Source organism: Pezoporus occidentalis, unplaced genomic scaffold (assembly GCF_034315485.1).
Source record: "Pezoporus occidentalis ecotype Australia unplaced genomic scaffold, CSIRO_AGI_Poc_V1 ctg199, whole genome shotgun sequence".
Classification (NCBI taxonomy): Eukaryota; Metazoa; Chordata; class Aves; order Psittaciformes; family Psittacidae; genus Pezoporus; species Pezoporus occidentalis.
The window spans coordinates 23,320-36,108 of NW_026913844.1; the positions used below are offsets into that span (position 1 = coordinate 23,320).

At 48.1% G+C, this 12,789-nt stretch overlaps 1 protein-coding gene across 5 annotated transcripts in view; it reads left to right on the top strand.

Annotated features, from left to right (window-relative positions):
- APLP2 (amyloid beta precursor like protein 2) overlaps positions 1 to 12,789 on the top strand; it is a 43,095-nt gene that overhangs the window by 23,313 nt on the left and 6,993 nt on the right. For 4 of the 5 annotated variants that reach the window (XM_062617602.1, XM_062617603.1, XM_062617604.1 and 1 more), the window contains exons 4-12: positions 1,238 to 1,350; positions 2,718 to 2,893; positions 3,365 to 3,582; positions 5,341 to 5,508; positions 7,484 to 7,599; positions 7,889 to 7,963; positions 9,106 to 9,264; positions 9,558 to 9,686; positions 12,029 to 12,128. In XM_062617602.1, the coding sequence (XP_062473586.1) occupies positions 1,238 to 1,350; positions 2,718 to 2,893; positions 3,365 to 3,582; positions 5,341 to 5,508; positions 7,484 to 7,599; positions 7,889 to 7,963; positions 9,106 to 9,264; positions 9,558 to 9,686; positions 12,029 to 12,128 (1,254 nt within the window). The remainder of the gene's footprint in view (positions 1 to 1,237; positions 1,351 to 2,717; positions 2,894 to 3,364; positions 3,583 to 5,340; positions 5,509 to 7,483; positions 7,600 to 7,888; positions 7,964 to 9,105; positions 9,265 to 9,557; positions 9,687 to 12,028; positions 12,129 to 12,789) is intronic. The other variant, XM_062617606.1, reaches the window with a different exon arrangement.

Here is a 12,789-nt window from a genome sequence, read left to right on the forward strand (position 1 = left end):
TGTTGTGCTTACTAGTTTAAAACATAACTGAAGTTAAAAGGGTGATGTTCAAGTGTTAGTTGATTTCATTATCTTGCATTTGGCCCCCCTTATCTGCTCCTAAACTCTGCTTAACACCCTCTGTGTAGGGCGTAGGAGCAATGTCCCTGAGCCTTTGCTATCCGTACTGAGTGACTGCCAAATAACTGGTCATGCAAAATCATACCATTTGGAAAAGGTAATGTTGGCCAAATAATGCTGCTCCCTGAAGGCTCTGTGGGGAAAGGTCTTTTGACTCAGAAGTGTTCCCAGGCAGTGTAGATGAGGCCCTCAGCACCATGGTTTAGTGATGGACGGTGGTTGGACTTGATGATCTTAAAGGTCTTTTCCATCTTGTTTGATTTTAAATTGATTGTGGTGGGGATGCAGGCTAAATGGCTGCTCAGTCCAACCAATACAGAGGCTGGAGAGCAGGCTGATGCTCTCCCTTCTTCCTCAAAAGCAACGGTCTGGTTTTAAGGCAGTGCCAACACTTCATCACGCTGGTGAGGTGGTGGTTATCTAAAGGATGGCATGCAGTGTATTTGCTGGCTCTGCTTGTACCCTGGGCTTTGAGCTGTGTAGCTTTGCTTTTTCCAGCCTGCTGTGTGCTGGTTAGGACAGGGCCATACGAGTCAGGGAATGTGCTGCAGTTGATCCTGAGTTAAACCATGTGGAAACAAAACAAGACTTGCTCAGATGCCCAGATACTGAAAACATAGATAACACCCATGCCATATAAAAGTGTCCAGGCTGTTACAGCACCCAAGAGCATGATGTAGCTTTGCTATGATGCTTAGAAAGTGGCCATTAAGTGGTTTGAAAAGTTCCATATGCAGATACAGTGTTTTCAAAGCTCTGTATGGAAACCCATCAGTCAATCCTGTCTCATTCATGACCAAGTGTTTAACTTGCACTGGAAACTTTAGCCTTCAGTGCAGCCTTAGGATTCAGCAATCAGCCCCTACTCCTCCTGTTCTTAGAATCCCAGCCTGGTTTGGATTGGAAGGGACCTTAAAGCTCATCCAGTTCAAGCCCCCTGCCACAGGCAGGGACACCTTCCACTGGAGCAGGTTGCTCCAGCTTGGAAACTCGGAGGCTCTAATTTTCTGTCCCCATTAAGACCACACTGAACTTTCAAGGCACTTTGAGCAATGTGTGTTTTAGTGGAGCTCTGATGGTGGCTCTGTGTGAACTATGGGTGTTTCTTGTTTTTCAGTGGGGGAGTTTGTAAGCGACGTCCTGCTGGTGCCGGAGAAGTGCCGGTTCTTCCACAAGGAGCGGATGGATGTGTGTGAAAGCCATCAGCACTGGCATACTGTGGCCAAGGAGGTAAATGACCTGCTGTGGCCAGCAATATTTATCATGGATCCATCCCCTTGGAGCACCACAGCGTTCATCTCTGGGGTCTGTCATTCCCATATTGCAGCCTGCGGACTGAAGCAGAGAGCAATGAAAAGGGAAGTTAAAAGCACTCAAGTGACTTAAAGCAACCTGTGCAGCTAGCTGAGTTATCCCTCACTCACGAAAGGAGCTTGCCCAGGATCATGCTCTAGGATGGAGCTAGGAATTGAAGTCAGGTCTCTAGGATATTGCTTTAACCAGGGCTCATCCTTCTTTCCAGGTTAGAGAGCCGCAGTGTTCAGGGCTGGTTCCTATTTCCCTCGCACATTATACATTAATGTACCTACTGCTGCAGGGGATTTGGATGGCAGCTCTTGCTCGGGGACAATCTGAGTTCCTGGTGCCTGATTAGTGGAGGTTTTACATAAGAGATGGATTCTCAGAATAAATCTAGCCTGGGGTTGGGGGGGGGGTTGTGTGGTGGTTTTTAATCTTACTAGCATAAAGGTTGCAGATTCTCAACTGGGGGTAAAGAAACCAAGATGCATGTGTCAAAACAGCAGCACCATGATCAGTGATGTGCTAGTAAAGAAGAGGTTAAAGATGCGCCAGTTAACCCTATTTCTTTAAAATCCCAGGAGCAAAACCCCATTGAAATAAAGCTATGCTGAAGAAATCCCCTTTTAATTGGGGATAAACTTGTTGATGTCGAGCATATTTAAAAGTCACTCTGCTTTTGACAGAGTTGGAGTCCTTCTCCAGCAATATGTGGCTCATTTTCCATCCGTGCTGTAACAAGGCAAAGCACAAAAGGGTTCTGATGTGCATAATAAAGCCTTTCTTCCTTCATTCTTTTCTGGGGCACCACAAAGCCATGTGTTTCCTTAGCTTACGAGACGTTTATAGACTTAAGGTCTGATCACAGTTTGCATTTGGCTTTTTCTTGAATTATTGGATTGATTTTCATCTTCAGCATGTTAAAATAATCTTGACATAAAGTCCATTGGAGTGATTATTCACTTACTGCAGTGTAAAATGTAATAAATAAAGTTTAATGACATGGCCAGCCCAGAAATGCAAACGGCAGCTCTGCTGCTTTGGAATGCTCCATCCCTGGAGTTGGTACAAAATGTCCTGAGCTTAAATCTGGGGCTTTCCTTCAGATGTTGATTCAGCTACAAGATTCACATCCGTTTTCCTTTGATATTAGACTTGGGGTTTATGTTGCTGTTGTCTTTTTTGCTGTCAAGTATAGACTGTTGGTACTGATGTCAAGATCTATGCTAGGCCAACTTCAGCTTTATCCAAAAGCAAGAGCGTGATGCTGAACTGACCCAAATTGGCTCCTCTTTCAGGCCTGTCTGACAGAAGGGATGATCCTGCACAGTTATGGCATGCTGCTGCCCTGTGGAGTCGACCAGTTCCATGGAACAGAATACGTATGCTGCCCTCAGGCAAAGGTTGTGGATGAGGCTCTGTCCAAAGAGGAAGAGGATGAAGATGAGGATGAAGACTATGACCTCTATAAAAGGTAGGGTTGTACTAGCGCACATGGTGACAGCTCTGTACGTGAAGGTGCTGTTAGCGAATATTTCACCCTTGTGAGGATAGAGAGGAGAATTCCTGTGCTTTTGAATTTCCCTGAGCCTGCAAGAGCCTTGCAGAAGGACAGATGACTTTGCAGCACTCCTGTTAGTGGAGGAGCTGAACAGGAGCAGTTACCTCCCCTGATGGTAGAATTTCACTTAATGAAGAGAAGCTGGTGAGGAAATGCAAGTAACCTCCACTAAGCCAGAGGCATGGAGAAGCTCTGCCTGCAATAGGTGTGTCTGTAGTGAGGGAGGTCCCATCACTGCAGTCGATGGGCTGGTCAATAGTTGGTCCATTAATTTTTCCCATCTCCCGTGTTTCTAGAACAGATGAAAAGAGAATCATTACTCTGGTACATTAAAGGTTGTCTGCAGAGTGATCAGTCTTAACTTTAAACCCTGTATCCCTTCAGTGAGTTCCCTACAGAGGCAGGTGTAGAAGACATCACAGGAACGGCTGTGGAGGAGGACGAGGATGAAGAAGATGAAGGGGAAGAGGAGGAGGACGTGGTGGAAGACCGCGATTACTATTACGATAACTACAAAGTGGATGATTACAACGAGGAGACCCCCACAGAGCCAAGCAATGACAAGGCTGCTCCCGAAAAGGAAGTCAGCAGTGACATGAAATGTAAGACATGTTCCAGCCTGCAGGTCTCTGGCTTCCCTGAGAGTCATCTCCTTGGTCATAGGTTCTTGATCAAGTCACTCAATGCCACTTGGAGGTTGTATTTGCCAGATGAGTTAGCAAACGGAGGAGAAGCTGATGATGCTTGTGTTTCAGGTGTTGAAATGAACTCTCTAGAGCACGGGCCGTCTGCTTGCAGATAAACAGGAGTTCTGCTGGCAGAAAGCACAGTGTTTGGCACATTGAACAAGCACCTCCATGAAGGTGCAGTTTTGGGTCAGAAAAACCATACCTGCATAGGCTGCTTTTTGGAAAACTAGGCGTTCTGGGGACACTCTGAGTGTAAAATCCTAGTTTAGGGCAATCATTTTGGATTAGGTGGATTATTAGGCAGAAGTTCTTCCCTGTGAGGGTGCTGAGGCGCTGGCACAGGGTGCCCAGAGGAGCTGTGGCTGCCCCATCCCTGGCAGTGTTCAAGGCCAGGTTGGACACAGGGGCTTGGAGCAAGCTGCTCCAGTGGAAGGGGTCCCTGCCCATGGCAGGGGCTGGAACTGGGTGAGCTTTAAGGTCCCTTCCAACCCAAACCAGGCTGGGATTCTGTGATTCAACACCCATTTACAAAAGGAAACTAAAAGCAGTGGGTCATAGTCTGCAGGGGTGGCATAAAGGTGCTTCCTGGCCATTTAAGAGGAGCATACTTGGTGCTGCCTTTGCATAAACCCTTCTCTTCCCTGAAAGAAAGTCAGCCAGCACAATTGGCCTGCTTTTATTACATGGGTGACACAGACTTTCTGCAGTAATCCTATATACTGTGCTTAAGTGGTAGGTGCCATTGCAGAGGGCAGCTGCTGGTTGTGTGGTGCCTCAGCGTTCTATGATGTCCTCTCCTTTGCGTGTAGAAGTGTCCGCAGAGGAAGGAGGAGGGGAAAGGGAATGAAATTCAATTAGCTCCAGATCACTGCATCCTTGCCAGCACTTCTTGCATCTTCCTGGTACAATGCCAGCATGCTGCAGATAATTTTACTTGCTGAGACAAGGCTTAGCTCATATATGTTACAGATCTGGTGTTGCAACAGCCTTGGAGCCATCTGATTGTCTGTTTTGGGGGTCCACAGTCTTTTTTCCCCCAAAGGTGCCATGAACAGTTGCTAAATCGCACACTGTATCTGTTTTCTTGCCTCAGAATAACCCAGTTACGTGCCTGCTCATTGTGAAGCAGCCCACATACCGTGGCTACCTGGAGTTTCAATGTTTAACATATAGATGTTTCCAAACTGGATAACCTAGCAGCTGAGATTGCCATGGTGATCACGTTCCTTGTGCTTAGCCTGCCTTTTCGCTTGCTCTTACAACTCACCTTTAAGACGTGGAGTGGCTATCCAGGCAAGAGTGCAGCCAACAGGACATGTTGGGATGCTTTAAGCGGCCCTAATGGGTTTTCCTTCCATCATGTTGGTTTTATCTTTCCATCATGCTGGGATGCCCGAGGCATAACACTGTGACATCAGCCAAACAGGTCCTTGCTGTTTCAGCCTGTAGCTAAGGAGAAATCGCTCCTGCAGATGGGAGCTTCAAAGCACCACGTACAGGCACCTCCCCACATAGCAAGCCTTGGGGTGAATGCTTTTTGCAGTGTTGAATATCCCCCTCCAAAACTGACAGAAGCCCTTTGGCCGGTGAAGGTACGAGGTAGAGCCACCGCCGTGTTGTATGAAGTGCTCAGCAGGGCTTGTGCTCATGTTCTAACCCGTCTCCACACAGCTGTCTGCTCCCAGGAGGCGATGACAGGGCCCTGCCAGGCTGTGATGCCTCGTTGGTACTTCGACCCTAACAAGAGAAAATGCATTCGCTTTATATATGGAGGCTGCGGAGGCAACAGGAACAATTTTGAGTCAGAGGAGTATTGTATGGCTGTGTGTAAAAAGATGAGTAAGTCCTGCCTCCCACTGGCCCTTTTGCAGCTAGCCACTGTCTGTCTGGCGTTTGGTGTCTCCTCCTCCTTGCCTAGGTCAAGAGAGGACACGTGTGTAGCTTATCCTCTTGGTCCTGGTGTCTGCAGCAGTTCTGTCTGTCCTTTTGCAGCAGTCTCCTCTTGTCTCCGCTTCTCCAAGTCTTTAGGGTGAGCTTTCCTAGGGAAAGCGGCTCTGGGTGTATGGTGTCTGTGCTCTCCGTTGGCTTGCAGGTCTTACTAAAGGTGTAGTTGTCCTCTTCCAGACCTATAGCAGGGATTAGGGGCTGTCCCTCTTGGGAAAAGGCATAGCAAAGGTATGGAAGGAAGCACTTGCTTTCCCCAGTGGTGTTCCATCCATACGTTTGACCAGTCCATCCTGAAAAGTAGGCTGCTCCTCGCTGCTCTCCCGGTAGCGGGCACTTTCTGGCTATTGCATTTTGGGAAGGTATTGGAGAAGGAGCATACAATTGAGATTTCCACTTTCAGCTTGGTTTGAAATATGAATCATGACTCAATCCCTGTGTTTTTGAGAGCTTGAGGTTTTTGGCACCGGTTTCCAGCGGCTTTTATGTCAGATGATAAAACTACCCAAACCCCATTTTAACCTCCTTATTAATCTTATTGTTGAACTCCAGCACTTCCACTTCAGCTCCCATAAAAGCCTTTTGAAAGGCTTTTTGTGTTATCTGGGGCTTGGCAGTCTGACTCCACGGCCATAATCCTGTTTACAGAATGGGCTTCATGCAAGTGCTTTAGATTGGGCTGATCTCACCGAGGCGGTGAAATAAAAGATGCGGATGTCAGGGGCTTTTTGTCTGAAACTTTGCCCTGTAACAGAGGGATTTGGGGCTGGAAAGAGGCTTCTCTGTGTCCAAGCCTGGTTCAGGAATGCCATGAGCCAGCCCAGAATGTGGTACTGATCTCATGGTGTCAACTGGAATACCTGTGTGTTATGTTGCTCAGTTATCCTTTCCCCTTTGCTTCACTCCTTCTTCCCTAGTTAGGGTAAAGGTTGGTGGATTCAGGTGCATGTAAACTGTATGCCAGGTAATTCTTCTCCTGAAGCATTCAATGACCTATTGGAGGGTTTTTCCACCCAAATAACTAATGTTATTAGTTTCTGCCCTCCCTCTGCTGAAGGGCAGCGATGGGGAGCATCCTGTTCGCCATAGATCCCTTGGGAAAGGGCTTTGGGATGTGTAGCTTCTAAAACGGAGCACAGAAACTTGGTTCAGCATATCCTGAACTGCGGTTTATGGAGTACAGAGCCCCCGTTGTGGAGTTTGTGTTGTGGATCATTGGATAATGCTTGGAATTATCAGCTCTGAAATTGTGTTTCTCCCCTTGTCAAAATTGAATGTCTTAAAAGATACCAACAGTCCAGTTTATTGGATGAGCCAACTTGTCACACTGAGCCTCCTTCTGTTGCTGTCTTGTCTAATATCATTGCCTGTTAGTCCTGCATGGTGCATCTGGTAGGGAAGGTAGGTTTGAAGTGTCAAATATTATGTAGTGTTTTGTACAGCCTTATTTTTAAGCTCCCTGATCATATTAATGGTGTCTGGAGCCAGCTTGTCAGCGAACTGCTAATGCACAAAATGTCATTTAAACTCCCCAAAGCTAATGTGAAAGGGAAGAGAGAACAAGTTCTTCATTCTGCAATCCAAGTCGTTCTGTTGCTGGAGCTGAATAATGCTCATCCCAGAACTAATGGGAGGACCGGTTGCCGCAGTGCATTGCCGTGCTTTGGGGATGATGGAACTAAGTGGTGGTGTGCAGTAAATTGGCAGCTCAGTGATACCAAACTGGACTGCTGATAGGTGGTGGTTCAGTAAACTCAGCCTGGCAGATTGTTAATGGTGCAGGAATGGAGCTTTCCTCTCCCTACCTGTCCTTTGCCATCCAGGATCACGGGGCTCGGCACCGCTGCTTATCCTTACCCTCTCTTTGCAGTGCCAACCGATGATGTGGATGTCTACTTTGAAACCCCAGCTGATGACAATGAACATGCCCGCTTCCAGAAGGCAAAGGAGCAGCTGGAGGTCAGGCACCACAACCGTATGGACCGGGTGAGCATCTAGCTTTGGGCCATTATCAGCTGTGTTCAGACAAATTGATGGTGGACGGGTGATGATGGACTCCATGCACCAGCCTTTCGTGTGTCTTGTGATATGGCAGTTAGATTCTCATTTCTTCAGAGTTTTGGGAGAAGGGAATCAATGGGGACACTTGGCTTGCTGCTCAGTGGGTTGAAGTGCTAGGTTTAAACCCCACTGCAGCTCTGTTTTCCTAGCCAGGCTGTACAGGGATCTCGCGAAGATCAGATGTTGATTTGGGTTCTGTCCTTTCCTTGTCCAGGTGAAAAAGGAATGGGAGGAAGCAGAACACCAAGCTGTCAATCTGCCCAAGGCTGAAAGGCAGACTCTCATTCAGGTAAGAGCTGAAGGATGTAAAGAGGGAAGTTACTGGTGCTTGGCCACCTTCCTCTCACTAGAGGTCGAAGTGTTCAAAGCCAGCGGGCAGCTGAGATGGAAGAACAGCTTTCCTGTTCTGTCAGCAGCTGCCTTGTAGAGCAGATTTGATTCAAACACATGCTTTGTTCTTAAAACTGGAGATGAGCTGATACTGTGCCAGGTCCTTCCCTACACCCAGCCACAGGAAGCTGTCTCACCCCTCAAAGCACAGCGACACCAGAGCCAAATTGTAACTTCAGCCCTTTGGCCTGTTCCACACTAACCAGGGGCCTCACAGCCCAGTTCAGATTGGCTCTGACTCTCTGGACACACATTTCCTGTTTGGGCAGACTTAGTGAAAACCACTTAGCCAGCAGATAAAGCTGGTTTGCTGCCAAAGTGCCAATCTTCTGCCTTATGAGGAATGTTCAGTTAGACTGCAAAGTTAATCAGGGATATTCTCAGTATGGGATTGCTGGGGGCGGGCTCTTCTGGCAGGGACAACTCTGTGATGTTCCCTCAAAGTAATATCCATCTGAAGTGACTGACCCTGCTTTGGATTTCAGCCTGCAACACAGTTTTATCTCTAGAATTTTTAACACAAGCCCCTGTTTGGAAACAGGGGCAAGAAGAAAAGAGTTTGTCATCAGCTCTGTTGAAACATAACAACGCTTAATGGACTTCTCTGGTTCGTTTGGAGGTGTGGGTTATGACCTTTCTAATAGACTATATAGAGGTTGGTCTGGAGGAGGACTGATGAAGCATCCCCTACCTGAAACCTCTGTGAACTTCTGCAAGTTCAGGTTATTGAAGGGGTCAATCCTGTTTCCATATTGCAAGGCGAAGGGAAAGAGTTAGTACCAAGTCATGAGTTCAGCACAGCTGGATCTCCCAACATGGGCCACATGCCTCCTTCAGACCTCAGAAGTGCCTTGTGAAGGCACTTTGGAAGGCAGACAGTCACTGTTGAATTTGGAAAGGTGAAATCTGCATCAACATTTCGCAGTGCCCTTCTCCCCTGCTATGAATACCTAGGACACGCAGTGTGACAGGCTCCCTTTGCTCGCAGGAGGAGTGAGAAGGGGTGACCCTGATGCCTTTCATGCGCTTTCTTTGTTGCAGCACTTCCAGGCAATGGTGAAATCCCTGGAGAAGGAGGCAGCAAGCGAGAAGCAGCAGCTGGTGGAAACTCACCTTGCTCGTGTGGAAGCGATGCTGAACGACCGCCGCCGCATCGCTCTGGAGAACTACCTGGCTGCCCTGCAGGCTGACCCCCCACGGGTGAGTTTCCTTGCAGGGTGCAAGGTGAGAAGACTGCCTCTGGGGCTTGCGAAGGCAGAAGCTGGGAATAGGTTCTGTAAAGCTTCCTCCTGCATGGCCATTTGTGCAGACTTAGCTGTGGGTCTCCAAACTGACTCCTCCTTTCCGCCTGGTTAAGAAAGCCACCGCTTTGTTTGGTGTTCCTAAGGCCCAATAGCTCTAACAGAGTTCACATAAAAGAAAATGGGTATTTTCTCAAGTGCTGTGAATTGGTTCCAATGGATGTGAACTCTTCCCTTCCTCCAATCCCACAGCCCCACCGCATCCTGCAAGCTCTGAAGCGCTATGTTCGTGCCGAGAACAAGGACCGGCTGCACACCATCCGCCACTACCAGCACGTCCTGGCTGTTGACCCAGAAAAGGCTGCACAGATGAAATCTCAGGTATAAGAACGTTTCTATCAAGGGAGGCATTGTTAGCCAGGCCTGGCTGTCAGAGGGTTTGGAAGCTGTGCGTTTGCTGGGTGCTATAGCAACTTCTCATTCTTGTGCAGAGATCTTTGTGTCATCGTATGCTGTCTGTACAAGTTTCCTCTGTGCTTAGTGCTCAAAAAGGGAATTCTGGTGTATGCAGGAATTATTGTTGGTGACAAGGACGAGTCTAGGGGGTTAGAACTAGTTTGGTATCGTTTTCATGTTTCCTTTTGTCAAACAGCCATGAATTTGCTGGGGACTTGGTCATCCTTGAACCTGCCTCACTTCTTCCAGTACCTCATGTCTATGCGTTCCTTTCATCAGGCTGCTTCTTCACATGCCTGTGTTTTGGGTTTGTGGGAATCTTCTATGCCTCTGCAGAGTTACTGCCTTGGTTCTGAAGCATATTACATAACCCTTGCCAAGCACTTGATCGTCATTGTTGGCTGTAATAGAAAGCCTATTTTTGATGAGTTTATTTTGTGCTGTTGCCATACATTTTACTCCTGAACAGGCAGAAAGTCTTTTTCTTTGTTGCTGGGTACTGTCTGTGAATGTGCTGCTTCAAGTGGATGGCAAACCTGGCCATTGGTACTTGTAAGAGCCGCTGCAGATATTCCACAAGTCCTTTGAATTACATCCTGGCACTTGGTTTTCACAACCCACCTTTAAAAAGGTGGAAGATGTACTGAAAGACCTAAGTAAGAGTCAAGATAAGAATGTCCAGTTAATGTTAAACAGATGTGTTCATAAGGGTATGTCCGTTCACAAGGTCAGAGAGCACTGCCTGTGTCCAGTTGCAGCTTCAGGAGTGTAACCTGTGTTCCAGCAGTCCCAGTTAGGGGTGGGTTTGCTGCTTTTGACTTCCCTTTGAGCTCTGTAATGCATGAAAAATGTGCCAGAATAGAATGGAATGGAGAGCTGCAAGGAGACAAGGTGGTGGAGCTCATCCAAATGGAAAGAGAGGGGGGAAAAAATACCTCATTACTTGGCTTTGTAACCAGTGAATGGAAAGATCATGGTTTAAGAGCAAGACAGGGACTGGAGCCTGTTGCTGTCGCCTCTAGTGAGGTGTAGAGTCATGTTGCAGTCATTTTGTAGAAGCGAAGCTCACCCTTGGAGGTGTCCTGATGGTTTCCTGTTATTCCTGGGTGCTGCCAGTGTACCCTTCAGCCCTTGTCCCTCGGGTTATCTGCCACTGCTGCTCAGATTCTTGCCAAGCTGCACATCCTGGTGGTATTTAGAAGCTGCTGTTTGCCTTGCGGTGTGGAATACGCGGTAGCTGTTTTCAGAGGCAGCTTAGCATAGCAAGCACGGCCCACCCTGACCCTTTGTTCTGAGCTGCCAAAGCCCAAGAGAGCCCGTGTGAACTGTGTTCTGAAGCTAAAACCTAAACAGTCCTTAATTCATTCTGAAGGCTGCAGTGTCAACAGATCGACAGGGGAGGGATGTGGGTGGGACAGTTCAATTTCCATTCCCTTTGCTTTTCAGAGGCACTTTAAGCGCCTCGATCGATTGCCTTGATTGACAAGCTGCCACATGTAAAATGAAATTGCTTTCATCCTTGCTCTTAAAGGTCAGGCACACGTCAGACTGTAAAACAGGTCCTTTCAGCTCCTTTAGTTCAGCCTGAGGTTGGCCAGATACATGCTTTTCGTTGCCTATGGGATCCCTGATTATGCAGCACCCTCTTCAGGTCAGGCTTGACTTCACCAGCGACTTAAATATGCTGGGGAAGAGCAATTTGAGGTTGCCTGCAGTTGGAATTCATTTCTCAGATGAAGGGAGAATGCTGTTGGCAGGGAGTGGGTGTAGTGGGTGTAAGACAAATGTAATGCCACCGTTGTTCTGAAAGGCACCTTTGTTCTGCAACCGGAGTTGATAAATAATATTGTCTGCTCCCTTTGTGTGTTTCTCTTCTAGTAGTCAGGAATGATAATCCATTTAATAAAGCACTTGCTTGTAGCTGCTGCAGGAAATGAATTATGACCGTGTCTGGTGTATGGGGAATACCAGCTCCAGCGTTTCCAGTGGAGAGCTGGTTACAGCAGGAGTCAGTCACATCCTCTCTGTCTGCTCCCAGCCTTTCCCAAAACACCAAGAGGGACATGCACAAGTGACCAGTTCCAGCAGTGATGTGTTAGAGACTGTCACCCAGAGAATGGGACTAGAAGGACCCATGTCCCATTCTGTTGTCTATGATGGCAGATCCATCACCAGTAGCAGATGCTTAATGAAACAAGTGAAGGACTGGTACCAGTCGAGTGACTGACAGTCTTTGCCTCCTCCAACACACTCTTGTACATCTGCAGGTGATGACACATCTCCATGTGATTGAGGAGCGGATGAATCAAAGCTTGTCTCTGCTCTACAAGGTGCCATATGTGGCTGAAGAAATCCAGGATGAGATTGGTGAGTGTCTCTGTGCCAGCTCGGCTCATCACTGTGTTAGACAAGCTTTCGTAGCAAGCTCCAAAAAGATGGCTAGCTCCTTTGAGGGGATGCCCTCAACAACAGGCTTAGGCTTAGGTACCACAGGGCAAATACTCTCAGGGTTTTAGATGCATAGAATCACAGAATGGGTTTGGGTTGGAAGGGACCTTAAAGCTCATCCAGTTCCAACCCCTGCCACGGGTAGGGACACCTTGCTCCAAGCCCCTGCATCCAACCTGGCCTTGAACACTGCCAGGGATGGGGCAGCCACAGCTTCTCTGGGCACCCTGGGCCAGCGCCTCAGCACCCTCACAGGGCAGAGCTTCTGCCTAAGAGCTCATCTCAGTCTCCCCTCGGGCAGGTTAAAGCCATTCCCCTTGGCCTATCCCTACAGGCCCTTGTCCCAAGCGCCTCTCCAGCTTTCCTGCAGCCCCTTCAGGCACTGGAGCTGCTCTCAGGTCTCCCCTTCAGGAGCCTTCTCTTGTCCAGGCTGACCCAGCCCAGCTCTCTCAGCCTGGCTCCAGAGCAGAGCTGCTCCAGCCCTTGGAGCATCATCATGAGTCTCCTCTGGACTCACTGGAGCAGGTCTACAGCTGGCTGGCAATGTTTTGCAACACATCCAGAGCAGCTTGTACCTAAG